Source organism: Fundulus heteroclitus, chromosome 2 (assembly GCF_011125445.2).
Source record: "Fundulus heteroclitus isolate FHET01 chromosome 2, MU-UCD_Fhet_4.1, whole genome shotgun sequence".
Classification (NCBI taxonomy): domain Eukaryota; kingdom Metazoa; phylum Chordata; class Actinopteri; order Cyprinodontiformes; family Fundulidae; genus Fundulus; species Fundulus heteroclitus.
Genome location: NC_046362.1, coordinates 957316 through 966539, shown reverse-complemented (window position 1 = coordinate 966539; position 9224 = coordinate 957316). Strand labels below are relative to the sequence as shown.

The 9224-nt window shown below is 40.1% G+C and overlaps 1 protein-coding gene across 5 annotated transcripts in view; it reads left to right on the top strand.

Moving 5' to 3' along the window:
• Window positions 1–360: 360 nt before the first annotated feature.
• The window catches only part of LOC105934800 (anoctamin-1), a 75085-nt gene continuing 66221 nt past the window's right edge, over window positions 361–9224 (top strand). For 4 of the 5 annotated variants that reach the window (XR_004932290.1, XR_004932292.1, XM_012874952.3 and 1 more), the window contains exons 1-2: window positions 361–653; window positions 7669–7998. Coding sequence is in view for 3 of the 5 variants with exons in the window: in XM_012874952.3 (XP_012730406.1) it covers window positions 558–653; window positions 7669–7998 (426 nt within the window). In the remaining 2 variants the exon portion in view is untranslated. Of the gene's footprint in view, window positions 654–7668; window positions 7999–9224 lie in introns of those variants that run through there. The other variant, XM_036145461.1, reaches the window with a different exon arrangement.

The window sequence follows — 9224 nt, the reverse complement described above, 5'->3', positions numbered from 1 at the left end:
GCAGTAAACTTGCATCTTGTATACCCTTTTTGGGGTAAGGATTCTTCCCTGAAATTTATATTTATTCTTCTTGGGTTTTAGGTTCAAATAGCTTTTTAAAACATTGTGGGTTTTAGTGGAATTTCTTTTGAAAGTGATGCTCACATCCGACATCCCATTTGAATGACATAAATTCACACAATGAAGGAAGTTAGCTTTGAATTAAGGTGTTCGATCCTTTAATTATTAGGCTGAGAAAATACAGAGAGACTGAAGGAGGGAACTTTCTGTTCAGAGGTTTATCGTTGTCTAAGTTTAGATCTTGGCTCACAGACAGTGTCTCAAGTAACAAGGCAGGAGGCTCACTTCTGCGACTTCACATTCCAGATGGAAACACAGTCACACGGAGAGCTAAAGGGAGACAAGCACAGAAAAGTTGCGAGTCAGAAAAAAGGGAGTACTTTTCATGCACGATACTGTAACTGGATATTTTACACGGGTGACACATCAAGCACAACATAGATTATATGCTCTGAGACTCCTTCCTGTTGGGTTTATGACTCTATGTTGCCTTAACTATGGCAGAGGAACCAAACTCAGAACTTCAGCAGCCTTCAGCCTCTGGGTACAGGCAACATTTTCTACGAGATGTCATCTTTCATGGCAAGTTTAGGGTGAGTATCCCTTTAAATAGTGAGAACAGCAGCAATGGTGTTAAAAATATTATCCTGTTATTTTGCTGGAAAAGGTTCAATATGACAAGGGCTATTTTGTTGTAATACAATTTTCTCCAACTTGGTTTTGTTTATGAGTAAACCAGAGTATTCTTTTCTCACTCATAGTATGTCAACAAATGGATTACGGTTTAGTATTTTGTTATTTTAAGTCCAAATCTCCTAGTCCAACAAATTTAAATCTAATCAGAAAAGTATTAATAATGCATTTTGTTTATCATATAACAAATACAGTAACAATTTACTGAGATAGATCCTTCCTCTGAAGAAACCTGCCCTTAAAACCCTGTTTATTTAATTTTTTTTAATTTTTGGCTGGAATTGAACATGGCCACTTCCTGGTCATGATAGCTTTCCACCACTGCAGCCTCAGTCAATAAGGTTTGATCTCAGATGTTCTGTTGTCACACTTCAAATACCTGCAGCCAACCCACAATTCTTGTCAGACCAGGCAAAAATGCTTGGATTCCAGCTGCAGCTACTGATAGTCAGGGACATTTCCAAATGAGAGGGCACACCATCCTTTAAGTATTTTAAAACAAGGAAGCATAGAATTCATGCTGATTCTAAAATGTTTTTTTAGACTAAATATAAAAATGTGACTATTTTTGGCAACCTACATGCAGTCCGTGTCTGTGATTTCTCAAAGGAATCACCAAAGGAGTTCCGACAGACTGCATTTGACCCTACTAGATGAAAACAGCTCAGATTTTTAAATTGAGTGAGTTTATTGCCTTTTGGACATTCACATAAAATATTTGCTTGATTTGAGAGGGCAGCTAACGGGAATTTTCACAGTATCCACTAGATGACCAAAGCGTACAGGATTGGACAGTAGTTGCTTTAAATGGCATGTTTGGGTTATTTCTGTGTGATCCAGTTTCCTCTCACTGTCCAAAAACGTGTTAGGAGACAGATAATTTGGTTTTAAAACTGGCTTTATGGGTGACTGTGTACATGCATAGTTGTTTGTGTTTACCTCATACTGCACTTTTCAAAAGATGTTATACCCCTTAAGCTTTTTACATTAGTCATGCAAAAAATTAAACAGTTTTAAAATGCTTTTGCAAGTAAAAGTCTAAAATGTCTGGCTTACACTTGTATTCAGCCCCAGCATCAACACCACATGTCACTACAATTAGAGTTTCACGTCATTTGATGTATGATGTATGTTTTTATCAGCTTCACAAATCTAGAGTCTAGAATTTGTTACTATTCTTCTTTGTAAAATAACACAGACCCAGTCCAATCTAATGGAGAGTGTCTGGGAACAGTGTAGTACTGTTTGAGTCTTGCCACAGTTTCTCAATCAAGGTCTGGACTTTGACTTGGCAATTCTAATGCATGAACATGCTTTGGTCTAAACCAGCTCATTGTACCTCTGGCTGTTTATGGTTGTTGTTTAGGTGGAAGTTAAATCCTCCATCCTAGTCTCAAGTTTTCCCTATAAAATATTTGAAGATTCTGATTCCAACATAACAAGATCCATCCAGTCATCCATCCATCTTCCGCTTATCCGGGGTCGGGTCGCGGGGGTAGCAGCTTCAGTAGGGAAGCCCAGACGTCCTTCTTCCCAGCCACTTGTGCCAGCTCCTCCGGGGGAATCCCAAGGCGTTCCCAGGCTAGCCGAGAGACATAGTCCCTCCAGCGTGTCCTGGGTCTCCCTCTGGGTCTCCTCCCAGTGGAACATGCCCTCTCGACGTTGAGGATCAGCGGCTCTACTCTGAGCTCCTCACCCTATCTCTAAGGGAGAGCGCAGACAGACTACGGAGAAAACTTATTTCGGCTGCTTGTATCCGGGATCTCGTTCTTTCGGTCACGACCCAAAGCTCATGACCATAGATGAGGGTAGGAACGTAGATCGACTGGCAAATCGAGAGCTTTGTCTTTTGGCTCAGCTCTCTTGTCACCACAATGGACCGGTACAGCGCCCGCTTCACAGCAGACACCGCACCAATCCGCCTGTCGATCTCTCGCTCCATCTTCCTCTCATTGGTCCATGACATTTTTGTCATAGACCAATAAAGGTGAGCCGTGACTGATCTCTTACCGGCCATTCATGAATAACACGAGTTGTGAGTTTCCTAAAAAATATGTCCAGCAGTATGGAAACTTTTTGTATAGTATCGCACCATGAATAAAATCTTCATATGTCCCCGCACACACTCTTTTCAAAACAATATGGCAAACACATTCAGTGTAACAGTGTGTTGGTGTTTTTGGATTTTATTTATATATCTTAATGTCTTTATCTTCTTGTCGAAAATGTCTTTTGAATCTTGTTTTCCTTGTAAATCCTGCGGTTGACTAGGCACACAATACACATGTTTATTACCCACAAAGCCAGCTTGCACATACACAGAAGACACAGAACACACAGAAACACCAAGAAGGCAACTTAAACCTGCTTTGAGGTATTTTGTGAAAGGGGATAGTGTTCTAACCTGACTCTCGGCAGATGTATGTCGCTCCGCCTAGCTTCACTCACATACATCTGGGACATCTCCCATAGAGAGTGATTTCTCCAACCAATTTTACTGTCTAGCCAATCAGGACGCAGGGCTGGAGTTTCATAGATGTGACGTAGTGGAGAAGCGACCGTGACGTGAGGCTGTTTTGATAGCAATGCCGGCTCGCATCGAGGAAGCAAGCATTAACATTGATGCTGCTATTTCTTCCGTGTTGTCCAATCTACCTAATATTGTTTCATTAAAAAAAACATCAGAGAACGGCTCTGAAGGCTTTTGTTGGTGGAAACAATGTTTTTGTCCTTCTCCCGACCGGATTTGGCCGGACGCGCCCCGAAGCGAGTCCGGGGCGCGTCCGCTGCGGACTCGCCACGGAGCGGTTAGCGCAAACCATGTTAGGAGGCCTTTAGTCCTCAATGCGGTCGGCCCGGGATCGACTCCGACCCACGGCACTTTGCCGCCTGTCTCCCCCCTCTTCCTGTCAGCTCACTGTCAATAAAACGTGTGCCACTAGAGCCGCAAACAAAAATTTTTCCTGCGTCGCTCTCACAGTGTCACGGGTTAGCTTCGGTGTGAGTGGTTGAAATAGCACGTTGATAAAGATGACAGACAAGTGGCTTATCCAATCATATGCAAGGATTTTTGAGTAGTCAAGTATATTAGAGTTCATGCCCTATAAACTAGATAGCGCCTCTGTTTCTCTTTTGGGAGTTCTTTGTGCCAATGATTCACACTCTGTGGGTGGGAGTGTTTATCTCTAGTGGACTCTGAATGAGAAAGGTCACCCTGGACAATTTGCTATTCCATCACAGGCAATATATGGGTGTTTGTCCTGAAGACAATTTAGAGAGGGCAACAACAAAACAGTCATGCGTCTGAACTGAGGGAGGAAGCAAGAGTACCCAGAGACAACCCATGCATGCACTAGGAGAACATGCAAACTCCATACAGTTTTGAACCTGGGATCATCTTGCTGTAAGGCAACAGTTGCAACCACAGTGCCACCTTGGGTGTTTCAAACATACATAAGTCGAATTATTGAACCATCTGACACCAAATGGTTTTCAGCACTTAGTTGAATATGCTAAGATTGGCTGAGGCATCACCATCAGGAGATGTATGAAAAACATGTGAGGGTATCTTGGTGTCCCATGCAGCAGAATGCTAGTTGCTGATATTTTCTTCCCTAGATATTAGGGTCTATGTGGTGGGGTCTTACTTATAAATGCTATCAGATTGCTTTCTCAGTGGTTTCACAGACGTGGTAAACACTTTAGACTGCGATCCAAGCAGCCAGTGTTAACCAGCTGCTGTCATGTGGGTATGACTTGTCTTCAGATGTAGCTTTATATTTAGAAATCATAAAGTAAAAGCCAGAAGTTATGACAGCTCATAATTTACCTACTATATATGTCCTAGAATTTCTAGGAAGAGCCATGCCAGACATGATGGATACCTTGACTTATTTGGCACGACACTGCTCTGCAACCTCTGGAATCCATCAATTCATGTTGACTATATCTTCCATCCACAATCTAGTCATATTATTTAGAAGATGTGAAAAAAATGTGCAATCAGTGTCAAATGTGGGATATTTATGAAACCAGAAACACTTAGCTCTACGGGTTGTTTATTTTTTTTCTTCAAAGACTCCCACTAATTTTCTACATTGACCAGATATCAAGACTGTTTTATCACATTTAACACGTTCGAGAACATATTGGATTTCTGACAGGCTCTTTGATTGATTGGATACAGCTTTTTTACAGAGGAAATATCCTTATGGGCAAAAGTATAAATTAAAGGAGCTTTCTCAAGTTTAAAGGCATCTCCTGGTCTGTTTTTGCTATTTTTCAAACACCTTTCACATAACTCTGTGTCCAGCTGAATTTCAAGTAAAATTGAATATAGGGTCCCATTAAGTAAAACAGAGATGAAATTAATTATTAAAGATAACATCAAAATATGGCAGGAAAGATATACAGAGGGAAAAGGATGGCATTCATATAAACTACAAAAGGAGGTAAATGCAGGAAGATGCAGTATGATGAAGAAGCAAGAGGAAGTATGGATAATACCATTGAGGATTGAGCACACAAGTTTAAATAGTGGGTTAAATATTACAGTTAAGCATTCATCAGTGGCCTGTGTACATTGTGGTGAAATGGAAGGTGTGGAGCATTTTTTTGTAGAATGCAAAAAATATGCAAGAGAAAGAGAGGAATTGAGAAGTGCGATAATACTTCCAATAAATATTAATATATTCAAATGAGTCACATTCTACAGGTTATTCCAATCAGAAAATGAAACGTATATTAAATTAATTTGTTACACACAGTCTGATTTATTTAAAGTGTATATTAGTTTTAGTTTTGATCATTATAACTGACAACTAATGAAAATCCCAAATTCAGTATCTCAGAAAGTTAGAATATTACTTAAGACCAATAAAAAAAAAAAAGGATTTCCAGAAATGTTAGCCAGCTGAAAAGTATGAACATGAAAAGTTTGTACTGCACTCAATACTTAGTTAGGACTCCTTTTCCCTGGATTAATGCAGCAATGCGGCGTGGCATGGAGTTGATCAGTCTGTGGCACTGCTCAGGCGTTATGAGAACCCAGGTTGCTCTGGTAGTAGCCTTCAGCTATTCTGTATTGTTAGGTCTGGTGTATTGCATCTCTCTACTCACAATCACCCATCATTTTTTCTATGGGGTTAAGGTCAGGAGAGTTTGCCGGCCAATAAGAATCGGAATCTCATGGTCCTTAAACCAGGTGCTGGTAGTTTAGGCACTGTATGCAGGTGCCAAGTCCTGTAGGAAAATTAAATCCGCATTTCTATGAAATTGGACAGGTGCAGGGAGCATGAAGTGCTCTAAAACCTCCTGGTAGATTGCTGCTTTGAGCTTGGACCTTAGCAAATACAGTGGATCAACACTAGTAGATAACATGGCACCCTAAACCATAACTGACTGTGGAAACTTTACACTGGACCTCAAGCAACATGGATTCTGTGCCTCTCCTCTCTTTCTCCAGACTCTGGGACCTCGATTTCCAAAGGACATGCAAAATTGACTTTCCTCTGAAAACATAACTTTGGTCACTCAGCAGCAGTCCAGTCCTTTTTTTCTTCACTCCAGGTAAAACGCGTCTGACGCTGTCTCTTGTTCAAGAGGGGCTTGGCACAAGGAATGCGACAGCTGAAACCATGTCTTCCATACGTCTGTCTGGTGATTCTTGAAGCACTGACTCCAGCTGTAGTCCACTCTTTGGGAATCTCCACCACATTTCTAAATGTTTTTTTTTACAATCCTCTCCAGGGTGTGATCATCCCTATTGCGTGGACCCTTTTTTCTACCTCATCCTTTCCTTCCCTTCACCTTTCTCTTAATGTGCTTGGACACAGAGCTGTGTGAACAGCCAGCCTCTTAAGCAATGACCGTGTCTTGCCCTCCTTGTGCAAGGTGTTGATGGTCGTCTTTTGGACAACTGACAAGTCAGCAGTCTTCCCGATTAGTGCGTAGCCTACAGAATGAATATAACATACAAGTCTCCCTTTTTCAATGGTAATTACTGAAAAAAAAAGGATATTCGAATGATATGATCAGCACCTGTATAATTAAAGGACTAGTAAAGTATTTAAGGATACACAACTAGCTGAGGGAATTTGATTTTTTTTTTTTTACTATTAAATGTAAATTAGACTGAAGGTTTTATCTTTAGTGAAGTACACCTCAGTCTGACAGAATGCAGTTTTGTACAGTGACTGTAAAATAAATAATACAATGTTCAGGAGGCCAGTATGTCTTACATTTGCTGAAGGTTTATTTAGTTAGGATTTTGAGCCTAGGTTATTGGTTTGACCTATTTTATTGTCCTGCCTGTCCAAGTGTTGTAGTTCTTAATAATTTTTTTATATTTTTGTGTAAATAAATACCCACCTTTTGAATTATACACCTGTATCCACTATGCTTAATGGCTTGGTCCCTGACACCCTGTGATGGACTGGCAAAGTGTCCAGGGTATGTCCCGACTCTTGCTCAATGAGTGCTAGAGTTTGGTACCAACCAGCCAGTTCTAAATATTGGTAGGATGCAGGTACAATTTTGGATGTACTTCTGTTGTTGCTGGGGTTTCTTCCTTTAATTTGTCTTTGCAAAATGAAGGAAGAAATTTATAGAGGACATGTCCTGCTTTTAAGTTATACCTTTTCACATTGAAATCATTCAGTTATGGTCTTTATGAAGTGGAACTTATAACCCCCACATTCCCCCTTTTGATCCCTGTTCTGAGGTGGCTGTGAGTGCAACTCATTTTGGTGCAGTCTTCTACTTCAGTGCACTAGCATGATTCTCGTTTTACTCTATCCTTGTAATATTTGAAAGAAATTCCTTTGGCAACAAACTGAAAAGAATAAAGCTGCTTTTCTACTATATGATTTCTGGAATGTAATGTCTTATCTCTATCATTGTGTTTCTGGATTTTAGGCTCTCAGTTCAGAGGAAAGCACCAGTTGCCATCATGGACTTTTTTTCCTGGATGGTCAGCGGCGCGTCGACTACATTCTCACCTATCCTTTGAGGAAGTCAGGTGGAGGGCGCTCCAGTCGTCAATCAGACCAAAGTCTCACAGAGAACCTTTCTTCGTGCAACCTAAGTCACAGCAAGCAGTTCAAAGGTGGATCCACAGTGGCTGACGTGGAAATGGGATGTCTGGGAGAAACATTTAACAGCCATGAGGATCAGAAAACATTTAGGAGGGAGGAGTTTGAGAAACACCTGAAAGACATGGGACTAGAGTTGGAAAAAGATGAGGAAGTGAGTTTACATTTTTACTTTTACTATGTAATTGCTCACATTTAAATAACACATTATGCATGCATGCATGCAGGGGAAAAGTCCTCCACATGACCAAACTTTACTATTTATACAAGTGTTAATGCTGTATTCTCATCACATGCTTCATTTTACGGAGGTAAAACAGCCATTAATGCTCAATCAAACATGCAGAAAGATTCCCACTTAGCAATAAGGCTGATTTATATGTTGAAGCTGTATTTTCAACATTAACTCCATACTTACTAGATAAATTATCCACTAGATAAATTATCCTAAACTAAGGGTAAAATGCAAAAATAGATAAAATAATAACTAATAAACTGACTGAGAAATTATTAACTTTAAAAGCAGCAACTATAGACAATTAGGAGATGATGAACTAATAGCAATCTTAGAGATAAATCAACTAATGAATAAATAAAACTGGACAATGAGGAGCGCACAGTAATGGGCACAGTGAGGAAATAGACTGATGAGGCTGAAGAAGCCCAGAGAGCCTGTTTCAGTTCCACTGCATGGGATGAACTATGCCATCCTCATAAAAAGGACATTTTCATGAGGTTTGACCATCCACCCCTCCACATGAGAGTCAAAAGGGCTGTAAGAAAAAATATAGAAGCGTTTCCATTACAAATGTGCGCAAAACATTGTTCATATTCCGCTAATTTCAATAAAACACATTTTCGCAATTGCGGTGTTTCCATTAAATAAGGAATGCAATTAAAATCAACCCCGCTTCCTTCATGGCCGCTTCAACATCTTGGTAAATGCTCGCATTTCTTTGTTGTTTTGAATCTATTATGTTGGTAATACCCCTGTCAGGAACTAAATGTAAAAAAACACGCAGTCTCCTTGTGAATCCAAACATGCCGCACCATCATCCTGCTACTACTTCCTGTCATCTTCTTTGTCTAGTTCACCAGTAGTAACATCCTGTTGTTAATCAAGTGACTCGTGTGAAAAAACTATTTCCATTGCAGTTTTGCGAAATATACCAATTTCAATATGGCTGAAAAACCACCTCATCCTAGTGCAAAAACCTTTTATCGAAAAATAGGAGTATTTTGGAAATTGCCATGTTTCCATTTAACAGATTTATTTTCATAATTACAATTTGTGCAATTTGTTGGTCAATGGAAACACGACTACTGACAAATTCTGTCTCCCACCCCATGCATAGAGCTGTTGCAGACATGGAGAGTTTT